This window comes from Anabrus simplex, chromosome 1, assembly GCF_040414725.1.
Source record: "Anabrus simplex isolate iqAnaSimp1 chromosome 1, ASM4041472v1, whole genome shotgun sequence".
NCBI classification, from domain to species: domain Eukaryota; kingdom Metazoa; phylum Arthropoda; class Insecta; order Orthoptera; family Tettigoniidae; genus Anabrus; species Anabrus simplex.
Genome location: NC_090265.1, coordinates 827,865,879 through 827,888,438, shown reverse-complemented (window position 1 = coordinate 827,888,438; position 22,560 = coordinate 827,865,879). Strand labels below are relative to the sequence as shown.

At 41.1% G+C, this 22,560-nt stretch overlaps 1 protein-coding gene across 1 annotated transcript in view; it reads right to left on the bottom strand.

Moving 5' to 3' along the window:
- Positions 1-22,127, bottom strand: part of LOC136873899 (pyrimidodiazepine synthase) — a 120,699-nt gene extending 98,572 nt beyond the window's left edge. Inside the window, exon 1 of the mRNA XM_067147231.2 lies at positions 22,002-22,127. Coding sequence (XP_067003332.2) covers positions 22,002-22,026 — 25 coding nt within the window. The 5' untranslated portion in view covers positions 22,027-22,127. The remainder of the gene's footprint in view (positions 1-22,001) is intronic.
- Positions 22,128-22,560: the final 433 nt, after the last annotated feature.

The following is a 22,560-nucleotide window of genomic DNA, read 5'->3' as shown; positions in this document are numbered from 1 at the left end:
GATGTGAGAACTGTCCTATACAAAGCGGAAGTGGGACAGGTTTTTCTTCGGGTACTCCGGTTTTCCCTGTCATCTTTCATTCCATCGACACTCTAATTTCATGTCATCAGTCAGTCATTAACCATTGCTCCAGAGGAATGCGACAGGCTTCGGCAGCCGGTACAATTCATATCATCGCTTCTAGATGGGGGCTTCATTCATTCCATTCCTGACCCTGTCAAATGACTGGAAACAGGCTGAGAATTTTTTTACAAGAGTATATTTCTCTTATGCCATAGTACCTAGCCTGTACAATTTAAAATTACTCTTTTCTGTCTCCTATACAGTTGACGATTTCGACATAGAATGTTTGCATCGACACGTCGAACCACTCATTTCTGCACACTCACGTGTTGCCATTCAACTTGCGGTGCCATTCTCAATCTGATTTCATCAGCAACTTATTCCTCGCATTCCTGAACGTGCTTGTCGAGAGGGTGGTCGCCATCTATACCCACACAGTGTACAGGAAACCTACACATACCGACCAGTACCTTAGTAAGGGCTCCAACCATCACTCTAAACAGATGACGAGGACGCTGTTAGCGCGAACTAAATGGTTCTATCCACCAGCTCTATGCCAGAGCAAAATGGAAAAAGTCTTATTTCCTGTTGAAATTCCTACACGATCTGAGGAGATACAAGATGAGACATAAGAGAAAGGCACTCCTTCCATACATTCCCGCGATTATGGACAGGATTGGCTAGGTTTGAAGAGTCTCACATCAGGACCGCCTTTCTAAACAAGGAAAAACCCCGTCAGTTATGCTCAGCTAAGGATCCTGGGGACACTCTCTCAAGCGTAGTCCCCCTGCGGGTGAGGGTGGTAGCATAACGTCCATGACCCTTCTCTCCCGCTTGTCGTAAGAGGTGACTAAAAGGGATCCCAGTGGCTCTTATCTTCTGAGCGTGAGTTGGCGACTACGGAGATCTTAGCTTACTCCTGGATTTGATTGCATTTACTTGTGCCAGGCTCCTCACTTTCTTCTATCCTATCCGACCTCCGTTGGTCAACTTTAGTTCTTTTTCGAACCCGACGGTATTAGGTATTCGCGGTCTAGGGAGTATTTTATTTACACGCCCTTCGCGGCCTTTGTCTTCCTTTTGCCGATATCCTCGTTTTTCGAAGTGTCGGACCCCTTCCCAATGTATTGCCCAGTTGTACTTGCTCTTAAAACAACAATCATCACCACCACCATCCTTCCAGCGCAGTGTGTACCCGCTGTTCGTGCGGGAAAGTTTATATCGGGACTGCCAAATGCAGCATGAGGAACATAGGCGTCACTGTCATCGCATTAACGTGAAAAATCTGCTGTGACGGAGCACGTTCTCACTTGGTTCCAAGGTTCTGGCAATCACACACCACTATCATGCTCGTCTCTACCGAGAAGCTGTGGAGATAATGAAACATGACAACTGTTTTACCGGGCGAGTTGGCTGTGCGGTTAGAGGCGAGCGGCTGTGAGTTTGCATCCGGGAGATGGCGGGTTCAAATTCCACTGTCGGCAGCCCTGACGATATCCCATTTTCACACCAGGCAAATGCTGTACCTCAATTAAGGCCACGGCCACTTCCCTCCAACTCCTAGGCCTTTCATATCCCATCGTCGCCATAAGACCCATCTGTGTCGGTTGGACTTAAAGCCACTAGCAAAAAAAACTCTTTTAACAGGAAGTGAGATGGCCTACAGACTAGCAGAGTTTAGTGACCGCCAGACTACAGAAGGAGGAACGCTCTGGATCACACTGCGTAAAACCTAGTATAAACACCAGTTTGAGAGAGAAACCATACAAAACTTACAGTCTCCTCACTACCTTAAAAGTACGGACATCCACCAGCCTGTGTAATTCTGACTTGAAAATGGCTACGGAAGAGTAGCTGAAACGTCGAAATATATTTTTAAAATGTCAACACGGCCGTATATCCCGGTGAGTCCCAGTAGCTGCGGTTGGGAATTAGAAGTGTGTGAGGGGGAGAGAGGGCACAAAAACAGACAGCAAAAAGTGCCGGGGGTCGGGGGGATATAGTGGGGGTAAACAATGAAATTGAAATAAAAGCTACAAAATGGTAGGGTTTTGATGCTCTCTGGGCGAATTTCGACAGAGAAGTAAAGGATGACACTTAACCAACTTAACAGCGGTAATAATAGCTTTTATTTGAGATGTCATCCGGTGTCACCTGGAAATGGTAAAATGATGATGATGATGACTACACAAAACAGACTTTTACCAAAGGGACAATTACAACTGAGCAAGTAAGTATGCGGTTTGGGTCATTTAGCTATCAGTGTACATTTGGGATATAATAGGTTCGAACCCCACTGTTTGCAGCCCTGAAAATGGTTTTTCTTGGTTTCCCCTATTTTCATATTAGGCAAATGACAGGGCTTAATTAAGGCCACGGTCAACCCCTTTCCACTCAGCCCTTTCCTATCCCATCGTCAGTACGACATTGTAAAGAAGAAAGGGAACTATTAGAAGACATGTGGACAGCTAAGCTTATGTGCCATCAGATACTAATCGCACTTCTACACGTTGCTACGCTAGTCTCCACCACTCGCTGTGGCACTGTAAAATCAGTTAGCTGCGTTGAATGTCATTTTTTGTTGCGTATTTTCACTAAGTTCTTTTTAGCGTATTTGCATTAAGAATTTTTAAGTTAAGGAAATTAAAAGCATTAAGTAAGAGACAACAGGCTTTGTATAAATTTCTTTTCTTGAATTCTTAGTTTTAGGTGACTAAAATGGAATTTAAAAATACATGCTTTCTCCATAAAGTGGGGGAGCGACACCCCCCCCCTCTTCGCGCTATGAGGAGAGACATGAAAGCTTGTCAACTTATTCCTTTAATAACTGCTCCTTGATCCGTTCTGCAATCAGACGTTCGTCCATTGCCCCGAAGTAATCTGCCGGCAATTTAACAACGACTTCTTTGCACGCTTTCATCACACACAAGCGGCAATAATGCCGTCGTCAGTGTAAGGTAACATCACAGTCTCACGACGCATCTCACTAGGATGTCATGTCCCGCTTACGAATGCCGCTCGGAAGGCAGACAGGCGTTATTTCATTTTTACAGATTATATCTAACTCTGTCAGGCACGTCATGAATGTTCCTTATCGTATAAATGGAAACATGATATCTCCATGTGATATTTTGGTTCATAATGCACTGATAAGTTTCTCAAGAATCCTCGATTACACCTTCTGGTCGCCTTACACGACAAATAGCATAGTTATCTTTGATGACTCTCAACTTTAACATACGTTTCCTTCGGATTGCCAATATCAACAGTGACTTGCTTTTTCTAGAAATGCCAGTCATGGTTAAGTCGTAGATAATTATTTTTCGAACGTCTTATGAAAAAGCAATAAAATGTTGTTATTGACTTTGTAAGGGACAAACGATGGTTAATATATAATTTCACAGTGCGAATTTACTACTATATATTAAACAGACTGATCAGCTGGGTATAAATGGGTGTAAATAGGAGTTGTAGAATAACATCCAGGATATACCCTTCCCGCCGTAAGAGACGACTTAGGTGGAGACCAGGGAGTCTCAAATTGGGAGCGTGGGTTGGCGATCACGGTTCCCTTAGCTGAGTCTTACTTGTGTCAAACTCCTCTCTTCATCTTTCCTATCCGACCTCCCTTGGTCAACTCTTGTCCTTTTCCGACTTTTAGCCTTCAGGGAAAAACGAAGAAAAATTAATATATGGAAATAAGTAACAACAAAGTCAAATATGTAGATATTACACCATATCCTGTCATAAATTGGGCTAAACTCAGGGTAAGAGCCCGTGGTGACGTTCGAAAAACGTAGGCGACAAGAAAAATGTCTAAATATATCTTATACTAAAGAGTATGTGGACAGGAAATACGACTACATTAATTTTGTGATTAAGACCGCAGATTAAATGCTGTGATGGATTTATTCGGCTGAAAGGATAGACTTAATTCACACTAATATAAATTGAATAATTAATGAATGAAATCGTTCGCAAATCGTCATAAAAATATGTGACACGCACATTAGCGAAAGTACATTTGACAAGATAAAAATGATAAAAAGCAATCGGGGTAACGACTCGGAAATAATAACAAAACTTTATACATGGGAATTTGAATTGTGTTACATTTAGATGGTGTATCGACTTGGCTAACTTCCTAAGTCCCTGCCCGCAGGGCGATAATGAAATCGTTCGTTTGCTGCCTCAGAAATACAACAATACACTACTATTGTGATCTAACTGTACATATATATATATATATATACTCCGAGAAAATCGGACACAAAGAAAAGTAAAACAACCACTTCAGGGTCATCCGTAATCATCCCAACAAAATTCACTCATTCGCATATGGGTCGGACCCATATGCAAATGGACTGGCACAGAAACCGTCATCCCAACAGTTAGCCATCGAGCTAAAATCACATTAATCAACGCAGGATAAGAATAATGGCAAAAACAAAAATAACACAGGATTATCAATACACAGACAAGATACACAAACACTAAGAACCTGCACTGTAAACACATAAATATGTACACTTCTTGATAGAGTTACCGGGATACGATTCTGATAAATATAGGCGTTGTGGAGCTGCGTCTTGAACAAGAAACAACACAACAGTCTCTCTCTCAGTCTCTCTCTCCTCGTGGGTAGGACGATCAGCTGTGACACATAAACATCTAACCGGCTGACGTGAGGAAGGCGGGGCTCATGGAAGTTAGCGGTCTCGCCTTGTAATTACTGTCACTTGAAGGGCTCACAACATGTCAGCTGTCTCTAGCTACCTGCAGTGGGGAGCACACATAATTGTCGGGTCTAAGCCCAAATTCTACCTCTAAAACGAGACACGAAACCTCTCTTTCAAATAACAGCGCACAGCCAACTGCTTTCACTAAGCAAATTCACAAGCTGGCTGTTTGAACACAAAAATCTGCTCCCAGCCAATCATTACGGCTTCATGCCTATCTCAAATACATACGGCCTCATTAACCATTCATGGGCAATTCAGGCCTCTCAACTAACATCTCGTTGGTTCGACCCATCACGTCACTAATTCATATGTAACACTGCCCTCTCAAATTATCTCCTTGGTTCGACTCTTCACGTTCCAGAACTCGCCTTCCCTGCATATTTAAAGATCCTATCTTAATCAGCGTCGAATACAGCTCTATCGCACATCTCGTTATCGTATCTGAAAGTTCATGCTTCATGCATAGAAATTACATCCTACTCTACTGATGTATAGTAATTACCCTGACCCAAAGCAACGCAGAGGACATACAGCCTATTTAATGTATAAGGACTCTATCCAAATATCACTCTCAAAGTCAAAATGAACGCTCAAAGAAAAGAATATAAAATAAAAGAAATACACTAATTAACACAAAATAAAAACACACCTACAACTATCCTATCTTGTCCATTCAATCGCATCTAACTAAATGAATATACACTTGTTACACTGGAGTATGCTTTAACCCTGAACACATGTACGTTAATGAAACAAACCAAAGCAAGAGCCACTCTGGCTGACATATAAATGCAGACATTCTACTTAAAAATAATCTGACTAGTGTACTTTCAGCATGCTAAAATGGACATAGGAAGCTCAGCTTTCATCGAGCTGCCATCAGCGACGTTCACATGACCGCTAGTGTCATAACAGCCTTAGCCCATCATAACGGCGATCTCCTGGGGTTGAACGGTCATCCTGTCGACTCCAGGTCCTGCCATTGCTGTCCTCTTGACACTGGAACCTCCTGCAATTTAGTTGCGTTAGAACACGTCTGCTTCACCGCTCAATTGTGCTCGTGCACAGGATTCTACCCTTAATGCTTGGCTGCTATTGGCTACAGTCTGCGCAAAAATATTAGTTTGATCTGTACACCATTAATTTAAGGGATCAAAACGCGAGCAGAATCTGTCCTTCTTAGCGGCACTCTCAATTACGGAACGCACACATAATCTCGCGATCCACGAACGCGACCCGAATGTTTATTGCTAATAACAGAATTTATAGACACTCGTGAGCCCACTCGCAGATATCGAGCACAATTCTCACAGTTTAATGTTTAGCAATATTTAAATTTACGCCAGCCCGCACCTTGGTAGAGGTAACTATCTCTTAGAATGCTTATAGTCGCACAGCTAACCAATCAGTGTGCACTGCCCACATACAGTGTACAGCTGAATTAACGAAGACACAAATAAAGAGTTCACTTCTAGCGTGCGGCTGAGTTCAAGCACACATCAATGGACATGGATGTCATGTCATCGACAAACGTTTCACCAGCGAATCAGAACGACTGAGAACCAAATGAAAGTTGTTCCCCTTCCACAGGCCCTTTTAAATCCTCACTGTGATGCCCTTGCTACGGGGGTTCCCCATGATACACTGACAACTCCTCTTCCAACGGCCACTCATTTTCAAACGGCTTTATGTTTAAAAGCATATTATACCCATATTAAGGTAGATAGTAATTCTATTCTCATTTTGTCAACAATTCAAAACTGTGGAATTACAGCAGCTCAGTGAAGGATTTCTCAACTTATATTCCAGGGTAGACGAAGTTGGTCAGCCCGATTTCGCTGTTTGGTGGATCCCAATGTTCAAATATTCTCCCATCCAGTTTGCGGTCGGTTAATTTTGATCTCGAGAACAAGGGTCTACGTGACAACTTCTCAGCCAACGGCTCCTTTCAAACTTGAAATATCCGTTTCTACTGGATCGATATTAGCTATCTTGGACTAGGGCGCGGCCTACATCCATTTTCGGCCTTTGACTCCTTCTATGCAATGATGCTTTAAGTAAAGTATATCCGCAGTGTTTTACATAGTTAATTGGAGCACATGACGATATGGTTCAATATGGTGCTATGCTTTGTTTGAAAGTTTCACCTGGACTACGAAACATCAAAAACTCTGTCACGCCATGCAGGCACGCCCGTTCCATTGAAATTTCGATGGTTCGCAATGTCCGAATTCCAGAATTATCGAACATTTTCCATCCTTATTTATTAATTTGACATAGCGTTTTGTGAAACTTTCATGCAAACAGGGTATCCTGTATTACTGTATTATCATTGTGTACACCGCCACTTACTGCAAAAATATACGTGGATGTATTTATTTCTGTTTTTTTAATTATACCAAATTCACTAAGCTATGAGAAGAGGTTCAGCAATATAATTTTTATTATTTACTTTTATATCGGAGAGACCGTCCGTAATTTCCGAGCTTTTAATTATCCGAGATGGCCTCGATCCACATTATCTCGAATGATCGGGGTTCTACTTTAGCAGTAGTAGAAATGATGCTGTTCAGTTGAGATGTTTGCAATGCTCTAAGTTACGCTGATCAAATTCCACCGAATGAATTGACAGTGCGGTTTGGGGCGCGATACTGTGAGCTTGCATTCTGAAGATAGTCAATTCGAACCCCACTGTCGCAGTCCTGAAGATGTTTTTCCGTGGTTTGCCATTATCACACCAAACAAATGCTGCGGCTGTACTTTAAGTAAGGCAACGGCTGCCCTTTCCTACCCGATCGTCACCATATGACCTATCTGTGTCGGTGCGATGTAAAGCGAACTGTAATGTCAAGATCGATTCGCACCACATTAATTGATATTATTTTATTATTTCTGATTGGTAAAGACACTTGGTATTACAGAAAAACGCTGAAAGTAAGATGGGTAGATCAGGTAATGTATGAAGGGATACATTTTTAGACACCAGGACTTGTTCTCTTAGTTTCTGAGGGAAGTTTAGTGACGGGGTAAGAGCAGTAGGGGTAGACCAATGCATGGATATGACAAACAGATCAAAGTAGATATAGGATACCGTCGTTGCGCCTGCGAAACCCGCTATGTGATTAATGCAGCTTAGAACTTTGGCTCGTAAGATTCTGTCATCTTTCTTTCTTTCTTTTTTTCTTTTCTTTCTTTTTTCTTTCTTTCTTTCTTTCTTTCTTTCTTTCTTTCATTCATTCTTTCTTTCTTTCTTTCTTTCTTTCCTTCTTTCTTTCTTTATCTGTTACCTCCCTAGGACTCAGCGAGGCCCACCTGTACCGCATGAGACATTGGGTTGGTGGTTACAACTCGGGAGGAGGATCAGTACCTCTCCCAGGCAGCCGCACCTGCTATGCTGAACACGAGCCTTGTGGAGGGATGGGAAGATTGGAAGGATTGGCAAGGAAGAGGGAAGAAAGCAGTTGCGGCCTTAAAAAATGTAACCATCCCGGCATTTGCCTGGTGGAGAAGTGGGAAACCACGGAAAACCATTTCGAGGAGGGCTGAAGCTGACGAATTTGAAGATATTCAAATACCACTGGACCGAGTTAGAATCGAATTCACCAACATGAGTTCAGAGCGTCAAAGTCAGCGAGGGACTGTATTTGAAAGAACGTTTAACACATATTATTATTATTATTATTATTATTAATATTATTATTATTATTATTATTATTATTATTATTATTATTATTATTATTATTATTATTACAGTCGAAATCGTTTATAACGACCCCGAAGGGCACGCCAATCAACGGTCGTTATAGGCGATAGTCGCATAAACCGGATTTTTGTTTTTGCTAAGAATGTCATCTGCACACTTACATGGTTATAAAGAGGTAAAGTTTGTTTGTATGTAATGGCTAATCTGAGGAACTACTGGACCGGTTCCAAAAATTATTTTAATAATGTAAACATTCATTATCCCTGAGGAACATGGGCTGTATTTTATTTTCAAAACAATTCGTGGTGGTTGGGGGGAGGGGCACGGGCGAAGATATAAAAATACTACGCTAACATAGCCGAAATATCGAATTTGTCGTACAAGGACGAGACAAAGCTCATTTTAAGCCCCTTACGCAAAGTACAAAACTCGGTGAGCCCTACGGGCCCGAAAACCATGTTTTAAGACCCTAAAACCAACCGTTTTGGAGATATTGGTACCACATTACCCCTTCTCTACTAATCGGATAACCGGGCGAGTTGGCCGTGCGGTCAGGAGCGCGCAACTGTGAGCTCGCATCCGGGAGATAGTGGGTTCGAACCCCACTGTCGGCAGCCCTGAAGATAGTTTTCTGTGATTTCCCATTTTCACACCAGGCAAATGCTGGGGATGTACCTTAATTAAGGCCACGGCCGCTTCCTTCCCATTCCTAGGCCTTTCCCGTCCCATCGTCGTCATAAGACCTATCTGTGTCGGTGCGACGTAAAACAAATAGAAAAAAACAAGTAATCGGATAAAGAAATTAACTGCCATAACCGTGGCAATGTCCGCTCCAGTATTCTTACAGCAGCGAGATTATCTACAATATATCACAAAAACCTATAGTGGCATGTTACAGACATGAAAACTGGTATCTGGAATCTCCTTTAAAAATAAAAGAACACAAATTTTTGTTTTCAGAAAATCCACTTAAGGTGTGACGGCGAGGAGATGAAAAGCAGTGAGGAAGGAATTGAATTATTTATATGAGGATACATATATCTCAGAAACTGAAGATGTTACAGACCTTAAAATTGGTACTTGGGAAAATAAATGAACACACTTCTTTGTGGAAAATCCACTTAAGGGGGTGAAATAATAAAAAAACGGGTGATTTTTAAAATGAGAATCTTCTTCTTCTACTACCGCTTTTCCCACACCTGTGGGGTCGCGGGTTTGAACCGTGTCTCACATGTCGATTTGACCCTGTTTTATGGCTGGATGCCCTTCCTGACCGCAACCCCGTGTGTGTAGGGATGTAATTACTATTGCGTGTTCCTGTTGTGGTTAGTAATGTGGTTTGTTGAGTGAATATGAAGAGGAGAGTGTTGGGACAAACACAAACAACCTGTCCCCGAGCTAGAAGAATTAATCACACGCGATTAAAATCCCCGACCCAGCCCGGAATCGAACCCGGAACCCTGTGAACCGAAGGCCTCAAGGCTGACCACTCAGCCAAGGAGTGCGGCAGTTTTGAATATATCTACAGTAACTTATATCTCATAACGTTGACATGTTACAGACGTGAAAATTGTTATTTGTACTCCCCTTTAAAAATAAACACGGAAAATCAACTTAAGCTGGAGATCGAAAATAAGTGAAGGAAGAGTTGAATTCTCTTTATGAGGAAACTTATATCTCAAAAACTAAGATGTTACAGACGTGAAAATCGGTATTTGGAATCTCCTTTAGGAATAAAGAAACTCCCCCCCACACCCCTTTTTCCGACTTAAAAGAGGACTGTTTCTCACATGTAGAGTTCCATGTCGCATGTTCCAGATTTAGCTCTGCCAGTATCCTGGTCATCTCAGCCCCAAAAGGCAATACCACAAACGTGGTTTACAAAGAGGTTCTGGGATGAGTGAAATGTAATTTTTCGGTGATTTTTATATTTTTAGGGATTTTCAGATAATGTCTTAGTGCAGTACTGAGGAACAATTAAATTTTATCACCTTACCAAATCCTCGCCAGCGAAGTCGCGGGTCACAGCTAGTTAACAGAATAAAATTAAAAATTAAAAAAACATACCGGTAAGTGAAATACGTACTGTATTTAGAGTACAGTGTTAGTGGAGTGGAATGACGAGGAATTCCATTGGCTTTCGCTTGAAGCGTAGGTCCATTGATTATTGTTCTTTGTTGATTATTGTTGATTTGTTGATTACTTGTTCTTTGCTGCTTAAACCGTCTAACCAACGAGCTAGAAAGAGGACTATAGAGTGGCTATTGGACCGCCATATTTGAATCTACTTGAAAGCCACGTCCGCCATATTGTAAGCGACCAAATCGAGTGGGCTTGTGATGAAGCAAGTACAGAGGCTGCGGGAATAAATACCGTTTCACAGTTTTCTTTATTAGGGAAGCACTCAAAGATGCGCAATGTCTGTTTAAAAGGACATTAAAAAATACAAGATACAGGCTACGTACTTACATATTGTATAAAGAAAGAAAATTAGCGCATTTCCACTAGTCCGAATTACAAAACAAATCACAAGACATTGCCAAAAATTTAGACCCACTTACAGGGAATGAAAATATAGAACAGAAAACCTTGAGCAAAGCAATATAACAACATCGAGAAATAATTCATATAACTTTAATAATAATAATAATAATAATAATAATAATAATAATAATAATAATAATAATAATAATAATAATAATAATAATAATAATAATAATAAAAATCCTGATATCTTTCCATTTACCTGGAATTGGCATTTTGTATGGATTTAGCCTAATTTTACGCCGGCTTCCCTTCCTGACGACGCCAACCCTAGGTGGAGTGATGTATTTACTATTGCGTGCTTCTGTAGTGGTTTGTAGAATGTTCTGTTGTGTGTAGATGAAGAAGGTTATCCAGTCCCGGATCCAGAGGAATTAACTGTCGACTACCCGGTTAAAATGCTCAACCCGGTCGAATCTGGTGCCCTCTGAACCAAAGGCCAGCATGCTGATCATTCAGCCAAGAAGCCGGACACTAAACAACTTGGCAGGTTAGATCCTGGCTCAGTACGATAGTATTTAGGTGCTCAAATCCCTCAGAACTCCTGCGGGACAACATTCCGGCACCTCGGCTTATCCGAAAAAGTAGTTAGTAGGGCGTAAAACTAATAATAATTTACGAAAAATAAGTATTCTAGAGCCGTGGGGTACAAGGTTTGAAGTGAACAATGGTGTAATAAAGTATCCCTTAATAATAATAATAATAATAATAATAATAATAATAATAATAAGAAGAAGAAGAAGAAGAAGAAGAAGAACAAGAATTTGTAGGATAAACAATTTGAAATAATTTCTAAAAAAGATAACAGTTCTTCTTGTGATAATGCTCTTAAACCACATAAGTTAACTTTCCTAGATAATTCACTTCGGTTATCTTTGGAAGAAGATTACGGTAACGCCGATTTTTATTTGCCTTATGTAGCACCCACTCAGACACGCCTTATAGCTACGATGGGATAGGAAAAGGCTAGGACTGCGAAGGAAGTGTCAGTGGCATTAAGGCACAGCAGCCCCCGTATTTGCCTGATGTGAAAATGGGAACCACGGAAAACCAGCTATCAGTGCTGTCGGCAGTGGGATTAGAACTCACTATATCCCGAATGCAAGCTAAGAGCTATATACCGCGAACCACGTAGCCAACTCGCTCAGTAGTAGTGGTGATGTAGGACTGAAAGTCCTCATATTACTCCGTATCGTTGGCAAAGGGGATGAGGTGACTAGGAAATTCTAAATATTGTAGGTGTGGCGTTGGACAGCAGGCGTCTTGTAACATCGTTGTTCACTTTATATTTATATTCAAAATGCTGGGGAAATGTGCTCTGTAGGACACAATGTAATAATAAATAGTGGTATTGGTTTTTCGTCCTACCGACTACTTAGTACGGTTTTCGGAGAAGCTGAAGTGCCGGAGATTTGCCCCGGTGGAGTTCCCTTACGGGCCGGTAAATCTACTGACACAAAGGTAACCTATCTGAGCACCTTCAAATACCAAATACAAGAAAATAAAAGTAGGCCTAATGTACACGTGCTGGATTGTGCTACACAGGCAACGTAATTCTGCTAATCGCCCAAAACTGTGTACTTTAGTAAAAAAAAGAATCTTATCTAAAATATGATATTTATTCTTCGTGTTTTCTCTACAATGTATGCAATTGCATGCCACACACGTAGAGAGCATATTTTCTTCGATCTAATCTATTAGAAGTATCGCACCATATGCGGAGAAATTATATGAATGGCGCTTAAACTATGGAGTCGCTATTTCGCCTTGGCACCACCCAGAGCACTGTAGCAGCCATGTTAGCCACTCTATAGTCCTCTTTCTAGCTCGTTGCGTCTAACTAAAGATTATTCACTATCTTTGGACTCAGGTAATGTGGCCCGCTTGACATTCAAATATTTTTTTGAAAAGAGACTCTATTTTCTCTCTGTCCTTAAAAATCGTAGAAATCGTTCAGTGTGATACACCCAATAATTCATTCCCAATGCTGACATTTGTTCCCCCATTTTAATCGCCATATTATGGGTGACAGTGCTTCAGTATTTAACACTCCTTTCCTTTTGAAACATCTTCACAGCGATGCTTGCCTTGACTGTTTAACAGACAGATTCATTTGAAATTTACAATAATAAGCGTAATAATGTTGTCATCAATCCCCAAATACGCAAATCACAATTGGACGTTATAGCCGATTCATTTATATGAAAATGTAAGCAAAATACGTCGTATTATACGATATGTCGTTCAAAGCGATGTCGCAATAAACGGTTACGACTGTATTGTTACATCTAAGTAATTCGTGTAATAATGATTCCATGTGACTAAAAGTTCAAAGAGAACTCAAAGTTGGCAACCGTAGAGAGGTGTTGTTTGAACTTCAGCAAATAGTTTGAAGTTTATTTACTGGTATATTTTGAAGAACTTTGTGCCTCCAGTCGCTACCTAGTACTTACACAGTACGATACGCTTAGTCGTGTGCTCCGTGTTTTCAGTACTTGGTTGTGAGGATTCTTTTTTCTTGTTTTAGTGCTAGTGCCGTGTGTTATTATGGCTGCCTCCAGTGGAGGTGATAGCCTTTTGTTAGGAGATAAGTTAGTTGTCGCGCAGGAGGAAGAAGTTCGGATGCAAGACGAATCTTCTGGAAACCCGGCAGCTCAATCAAATTTGACAGACTCACAATTATCACAAAATTCTAATTCTAATGGTGGCAATGTACTGCCGCCTATGGAACGTGAACAGTATTCCCATTCACACCTTGGACCTTATATTGTATACGTTGAATCTCTGGAAAACAAAAATTTAGGGCAACTCCATCCTATGGCCCTTGGGAGACATTTTTATGAACGTAATATTTCCGTCCAGTCTATCTCCCGTAAAGGTCGTAATCGCCTACAAATAATTTTTAATAATGCGGGGCAAGCCAACGATTTTCTGTGCCACCCTCTGCTCACATCTCTACATCTTAAGGCATACATCCCGTCTTCTAATATTTTTCGTGTGGGGATTATTCGAGATGTGGATAAGAACCTTTCTGAAGACGACATTCGACTTTATCTTACTTCAACCGTGCCGGTTAAAGCAGTACAACGTCTCAATCGTCGCATTGTTTCTAATGATGGTGTTGGATATGTCCCACTGGGTCAATTAAAATTACTTTTCGAGCCCAAAAGTTGCCTACACAAGTGTCTTTATTCCAAGTCTACTTGCATGTTGAGCCTTTCATTTTTTCCCCTGTTCTCTGCAGAAAATGCCTCCGATGTGACCATACACAGGTCCAATGTCGTGCACAGGTAGCACGCTGCGAGAAGTGCTCAATGGAGCACTCCACCGATCATTGTACATCTCAGATTGCAAAATATGTGTATTGCAAAGGCCCACATCCAACGGGAGCAATAACTTGTCCGGAACACAAATATCAACAAGAGATAAAGAAGGTCATGAGCACGGAACATATCTCATTTCAAGATGCTAAGAACAAGACTTCCCTCCCTCATTATCATCCGTCTCAACACCCCCAGTATTCCCCCGCCCCCTGGTACCAGAACAAGTCTCTTCTTCCCCTGTTCAAGATTTTTCTAGAAAACGTAAATTTACACAAGTAATCCAGAAAGGCCTTGGTACGCCCTGACCCTGGTTCTACGGGCCGGGTTCCATTATCTTCTCCTCCGCCTGCTACAACATCATCTTCTCTTCCCACAGTACCACCTCCCTCTACTTCGGGTCCTAGTTACCCGCCCCGATCCCACGACTCGCAACTGTTAATGCAAAGAAACCAAGTACATCAAGAAATCCAACAAATCTTATTCTTGCTTCTTCAGAATGTGAGAGGAGAGTCTCCCACTTCACCGGTAATTTATCAACTACGAGATCGCATCGCTCATATCCTTACCCTATATGATACGCGTTTTGCAGTGGAACGCTAGAAGTCTTTTTCATAAAAAACATGAACTTCAACTATTAATTCAGGAAACATGTGCTAACAACATTATAATACAAGAAACGTGGTTTTATGCAGACACCCTTTTTCATCTTCCTGAGTTTCGTGTCGAACGCCTTGATACTAATGGAAGTGAAGGCCTTGCCATTTTTATTCATAAGTCTATTCCATATGTCCCCTTTCCTCTGACGCATTGCATTCCAAATACTCTTGCTTTAGGTATTATCGTGCGAAATATATATTTCATCAATGTGTATTGTCCTCCTGATGTTTATATCTCTACCTCTCACTGGTCCCACTTCCTTACCCAATTTGATTCCATTGACAATGTTTTTCTCTTTGGTGATTTTAATTGTTCCCATACTGCCTGGGGTAGTTCTAAAGATACATCTAAAGGGACAAATTTTCTTACGGCATCTCAATCCCATCACTTTGCCCTTTTAAATGACGGGTCCCCAACTCGACTCACCCCTCCTGGTTCACTCCCTAGTGCTGTTGATCTTTCGCTCTGCCATGACCACATGACTCCTAATACCGTGTGGCATACACTCCGTGACACTCATCTGAGTGATCATTTCCCTATTCTTATTTCTTTTGGTGTTTGTAAACCACCCTTTTCCTCATCCCCACCCTCCCAGCTCAGTAATATTCGGTCTTTCCGAAATTTTGATAAACAATCGTATTGTAGTTTCCTTCACACCCATTTCCTTCAATACACGCCCAATACCTTAGACCATCCTACCCTTTTACGCATTCTCTCCTCATATGTTGAGACTTTTCATCCATGCAAATTCATCCCCTCCCTCTGTCCCCGTCCTTATCAGAAAATACATTGGTGGGACGACGAATGTCACAAGTTAATACTGCGGCGAACAGCTTTATTTAAATTGTAACGTAAGAATATGACGCTAGCTAATTATTTAACATTGAAACGCCATAATGCATGTATCAAACGCATATTTAATGCAAAGAGACGCGAGTCTTGGAAAGCCTTCATCTCCTCTCTTAATCATCGCGTATCTGCAACATCCCTTTGGAACGCCATTCGCGCGCTCACCCGTGTTACTTCTGTGCACCCTACGCATTCGATTATTCTGCCTAATGTCCTTCTTTCTTTTCTATATACTGTAACACCTGACTTCACAATTCCGCCTCCCTTTTCTTCCTTCCGTCCCATATCCCCCAAATTTCTGTTTTACTTCAACCCATCCAACTGTCCGAATTACAGTCCGCTTTACAAGCAGTTCGTAGTTCATCTCCTGGTTCTGATAGTATCACTTACACTATGCTCCGACTTTTACCCCATACCGGTCTTCTTGTTTTACTTTCTCTTTTTAATAATATCTTTCTCACCTTACAGGTACCGACACAGTGGAATAACTTTCATTTAGTCCCAATTCTTAAACCAGGGAAAGATCCCTCTTCTCCTTTAAGTTATCGTGGCATTGTTTTAAGTTCCTGTGTTAGGAAACTTTTTCCAAAAATTCTACTACGGCGTCTTCTCTGGGTTATGGAGAAACATCAAATCCTTCCTAAATATCAGTATGCCTTTTTTAAAGGACGTAGCACACAAGATCCACTCAATATTTTGTTGACTGATCTCCTACTAGCTAGACATCGTAAACATAGCACTATTACTGTTTTTCTTGATATTCAAGGAGCTTATGATTCCGTTCCTTTACACCTATTATGGTCTTGCCTTGATTCGCTTGGCTTTCCCTCTGCTTTTATTTCTCTATTAGAACGCCTGTATACTTCTCGTACTCTCAAATCCCCCTTCCCCCCGTTTCCAGGAAGACACGTTTCGCATGGAGTCCCACAGGGTGATATACTAAGCGATATCCTCTTTGCGCTTTATATGCGAGATTTAGAACGTATAATTACAAAGAACGCACGAGTTTTAGCTTACACAGACGACTATGTTTTATACGTATCACATGATAGTGTTGATGTGTGTAGGAGAAAAATAGTGTGTGTCCTTCATGAGGTTTCTCTCTGGTTACATGAACATGGCTTCTCACTCTCGCCTTCCAAATGTGCTGCAATCCTTTTTACCCATACTCGCGCACCTAACCGTTCTCCTTCTTGATCGTCTTACCATCCCCTTTGTCAATCAGCATCCCTACCTTGGAGTCATATTTGATCACAAATTATCGTGGACTCCTTATGTGGTCTCTCTTCAACGTAAAACTGATCGTTTTATTTCTATATTACGTACGATCACCCGTCGAAGTTGGGGCGCTGACCCCGTTACAGCTATTCTCCTTTACAGAGCAACTATTCGATCCTTACTAGATTATTGTGCTCTTTTTATCGACACCGCTTCTGCTACTACCCTTGCACGTTTAAATACAATACAGTACCGCGCACTACGTGTCTGTTTAGGAGCACTTAAAACTACACCAACCAATGCCTTATTAATAGAAGCCGGTGAACAGCCTTTGAAGATTCGGCGACAGACCATAGCCGCTAAGTATGTCCTCAAACATTTTACTGTCACCCGGTCTCAGCTTATCCCCAAGCTACTACTTTTACATTCTTATTATTCTTCCAAATCTCCCCGTGGAAACCGTGTCCCTGCTTTATATACCGCATTTCGTTCTCTTATACCAAGAGAAGTTGAGCTCCTCCGTTTACCCACATTGCCTTTATACTCTATCCCTTATGACAGTCAGTCCTTTTGTCCTCAAGTAATTATATCTTCTTCTGAATCATTTTCTTGTCTAACACATTCTACTCCTCTTTCCCCTTTGCAACTAAACGTATTCGACTGAGTTTTCCCTCCCTTCTGCCTTTTCTGTTTTTACCGCCGAATTGTTTGTTATTCGACAAGCCCTCATTACCATCAGGTCATATGCTTATGATAAGGTTACGATTTTCACGGATGCACAAAATGTTCTGCATGCCTTATGCTCGCCTCTTTCTTCCCCTAATTGGTACTTATATAGCGTTAAGTATCTCTTATATATCCTTACTCGTTCTGGTGTTTAGATAACTCTAGTTTGGGTTCCCAGTCACTCTGGTATCATGGGGATGAGACTGCTGATCAGGCAGCTAAACGAGCATCACAACAATCTCCCCCTCTTTTTCTTGCGATCCCCCCTTCTGATCTCATTCATGAAGTGCGGGATATAGCATATCGACATTGGCAGTCCGATTGGAATGAAACGTCACGAGAACAGGGACGTTTTTATCATCAATTACAACCTGTTATTCCTCCTAAACCGTGGTTTTATTATGGTACGTACTCTCGGCGCCATATCACATCTATTATACGTCTACGTTTTAATCATGCCCTTACTCCCCAATATAAAAATCGTTTTCATCTTCCTCCCCCCAACTTCCTGTGCTTGTGGCTTGTCTGATACTGACAGTAATCACCTCCTGTTACAATGTCCTGCTTTTGATGTTCCCCACCAGCACTTCCTATCCTCTATGCTTAACATGGGCATCCCCTTCCCCACAAGTATTTCGTGTTTATTATACTCTCTAACTCCTACTCTTGTTAACAGCATAAATCAGTTTCTTGATGATGCACATATTGTATTATAATCCTCTGACAGTCTCTTTATGTTCACTCTTCCATTGCAAAATGTTTATCATAATTTTGGTGGGATATAAATCACTTTAACCTCTGTCTTATATGTCATCATCGTTTCTTGTGTGACTCCTATGGTATGTTTATCCATCAATTACATTTTTAACGTACAATACGAGTGATACATGTGTCAGTGTTGAAGTAATTAATGTTTTCGTGACTGGACGATAACACATGAGTCCAACCACACCTTTCAATAAGAAGAAGAAGAAGAAGAAGAAGAAGAAGAAGAAGAACTCAAAGTTCCGAAAAGTTAGCCAAGGATATCCTAGCCTCCAAATGAAGGAACGTGTGGAGAGGAGCGAGAGTTTGAAAACATTTCGCAACAATTCTCTCCCGATTTAAATGCCGGCAATGAACAGCGAAGTAATCTGAGTTTCTTCCTATTTTGAAGAGCTTCCTCCTTTTTCATTAAATAAAACGGAGCAACCTGAGCTAGGTCATTGAGACCTCGCTCCTTTTTAGAGCAACGAGTTTGCAAGTAGAGTTGCCTCACACTTCATATGAATAAAGTCAACTTCTTTCCCACACACTCTTTAAGTTCTCCCCTCAAGAAACCGAAGTCAGCTCCGGTGACTGCATCTTGTAGAACGAAGTGATTTTGCAGAGACGGCTGCCTTTATGAATGTGCAAAGACGCCAGAAAGTGTATAAGGAACCCAGGGCCACTTTCAGGGGACTATACAACTCTGTATCGCTTCAGTCAAGAAAACGCTCAGTGGTTAAGGGACTATTTCTTAGGCGAGACAAAAGAAACCACCGGGGGTGCGATAACAAACACATAAGTTAGGGAGTGCGACTATTCTGAGGTACTAGAGCGAATAGCGCTTCCAAATTATTGCTCAGGATATACGTTTACATCAGAGTACTGCATCTATCATATTTTCGAAGGTTCTGGATGAAATAGTACGGAAAATGCACCAGTGGATAACACTTCCACGAAATGTAGATGAACAACAGGCAGCAATGAATGAACACCTTCAAAGATACTGTTTTCCATTCGCTAAAGGAGTCATCGACTGTGCTCATGTACTCCTGAACATGTGGAGAGTACATAACTTTGAATGGTCAAGCTACTTGCCTATGTAGCCTATATGCCTACAGAATGAAGTACATAATATGTAATTAATTACTACATTATTTGAAGACTTGTAGGATCGCTTTATAAAGGAACGTTTTATAAAGTGTAAATACTGCAGAATTATTATAGTACATTCTTGCAAGAAAGAATTGCGAAAACACTAATTAGTAAAAATGTGGAAGATACGTCTACAATTTCTACGAATTTTGTACATCAGCTTTAGTAAAATTGTGGAAGAAAGGTTCATAATTCCTACGAATTTCGCAAAGTAGCCTTAGTTACTTCTCCTAACCTCAGTGTGAATACAAAACTTGTTTCTTCTATCATAATAAGTGCAAACACATTCTAAATAATGCGCCATAAAATTATACTAAACAAACTTTAACACTAAATCATATTTAAGTTTGAGCGGGCTAATATTCGATATTACTGATAACAGGATTGGTTTCGCGATCGATCCGATCCATAAGCCGTTCAATTTTATGGGCTTGTTTCCCGTTTACTTCAAGTCCATATTATTTTTCGGCCAGTTTACTATATTGGACAGCTTTTATTTCATGGCGATTCTGCTTCAGAGATGCCGACAAATTTTCATATTTCTCTTTAATGTTGGTAGCTGTCATTGTATGGCCTTTTAGTATGCTCACAAACGCTCGCGCATCCTTTTTGCAAGTCATCTTCACGCTGCACTTCACAATGTTTAGCCTTGCTTGGTTCTACTGAGCGGAACACGTGCCAACAATCAATGTACGGCTGCGCGCGCAAAATGGGAAGCTTTCAGATTCTACTCAGGCCGTGTAAGAGCAAGCTCTATTAATCATAAGTTTTTATTCATAAGAAATTTGTGAGCTTTACCACAGTCGCTACGTTACTTTCTTCACTAATGAGGAGGATAAGTCAAATTGGGTCTCCGTTTTATTCATACAACCCCAAGACTCTCACTTCAAAAATATTTGTCTGAACGAAATATCGTTTTTCTTAAAGTGGTTTAACGTCGCTCTAACACATCAAAAGTTTTCAGTGACACAAGGATGTGAAAGGGCTAGGACTGGGAAGGTGGTGACCGTAGCCTTAAGTAAGGTAGAGCCCCCAGCATTTTCCTGGTATGAAAATGGGAAGCCACGGAAAAATATCTTAGGGCTACCGACAGTTGGGTTCGAACCCATACTCTCCCGCAAGCTCACCATAGTAATTCCTCGTGTCCAGTTATAATGCTTTAAGTCGCTCGTGTGTTGATAATTAAGTTACAAACATAACAAAAGTATGAAGGACACTCGTCGGATACAAAGTTCAAAGATAAGAAAATGCTTTTATTACTCACTGTAGAGCGAAATCTTAAAGTCTACGTAAGTCTGTGTAGGGTGAACTCTTAACTGGAGGTGTCTTCTTTAACAACTGTAATAAATAACAATGTTACACTTTACGTCACACTAACTATATTTTTATGGTTTTTGGAGTTGCCGCGGTGGCGGAATTTTGTCCCACAGGAGTTCTTTAAGGTGCCAATAAATCTACCGCCATGAGGTTGACGTATTTGAGCGTTTTTAATACCATCGGGCTGAACCAGGATCGAACCTGCCAAGCTGTGCTCAGAAGGCCAGCGCTCTACTGCCTGAGTTACTCAGCCCGGTCTTTGACAACATGCTCGAGCAATGGTTTAGACACAATTTATTTTGAGTATATACATTGCACATAATACTTTCAAGAATTCAAGTGAAAAGTGCATACAGATTCAAAAACTTGGATCAGAACAGAAATATTCCAATTCAGAAAACTGAGTGAGTTGGCCGTGCGGTTAGGGTCATGCAGCTGTAAGCTTGCATTCGGTCGGCTGCCCTAAAGATGTTCTTTCTTGGTTTCTCATTTTCACACCAGGCAAACGTTGGGGCTGAATCTTAATTAAGGCCACGGCCGCTACCTTCTCAGTCCTAGTCCTTTCCCATCCCTCCGTCACCGAAAATTTTCGATCTGTTAATGCGACGTTAAGTAGAAAAAAAAAACCGAAATAATTTTTTAAACCAGGAAATTCCCGTTAAAAGTTGCCAACGTGAGAACTGTTGCCCATACACGTTTTAGAGTGATAACCTTACAAATACAACTTTAGAGAGAAGAGTTCTTAAACGCATAAACTCGATGCTGGCACTTTTGTCACAAACAGTCAAAGAAAACTACGCCCACTATTAAAGGAAGCAACAACAACAACAACAACAATAATAATAATAATAATAATAATAATAATAATAATAATAATAATAATAATAATAATAATAATAATAATAATAATAATAATAATCAACGCTTCAAACCGCCGATATCAATGTAAGAAATACTTACCAACTGATAAATGTTTCGTACTCATACTGGCTGCTGTGAATGAAGGACTGCTTAAGACACCGTCACTTCTCACGAACTCGCGGTGTGATGTAGCCGAGCGCTAACGAGTAATGACGCCTGGAACCAAATAGCTAAATAGTGGAAACTCCTGCGAGAAGCTGGCGACACCGCTTCTGCGTGCCATCTAGCGGTTCGAGAGGCTACCTTCTTTTGCTACTGCTATCAGCTGTGTATGTCAGAAGTGTCTTATTTGTACTTCTGTTCAGTAGCGGCGATTTTTGGAGCAGTAGCGTAGCCAGGATTTCAGTTTGGGAGGGGGGCCATTCATCCAGAATTTTATTTTGATAGGTGTCGAAACTTCCATAGTTTAGGTGGTGTAGAATACCGAAAAAGGAAATGAGTGTCCTTGGATCCAAGTAAGAGTGGTGGATTCGTGCGGATTCCGGAAGCTAATAGTAATTTCCTTCTTCTTCTTCCCCACTTATCCACATCTGTGGGGTCGCGGGTGCGAAATGTGTCGCACATGAGGATTTGGCCCTGTTTTACTTCCGGATGTCCT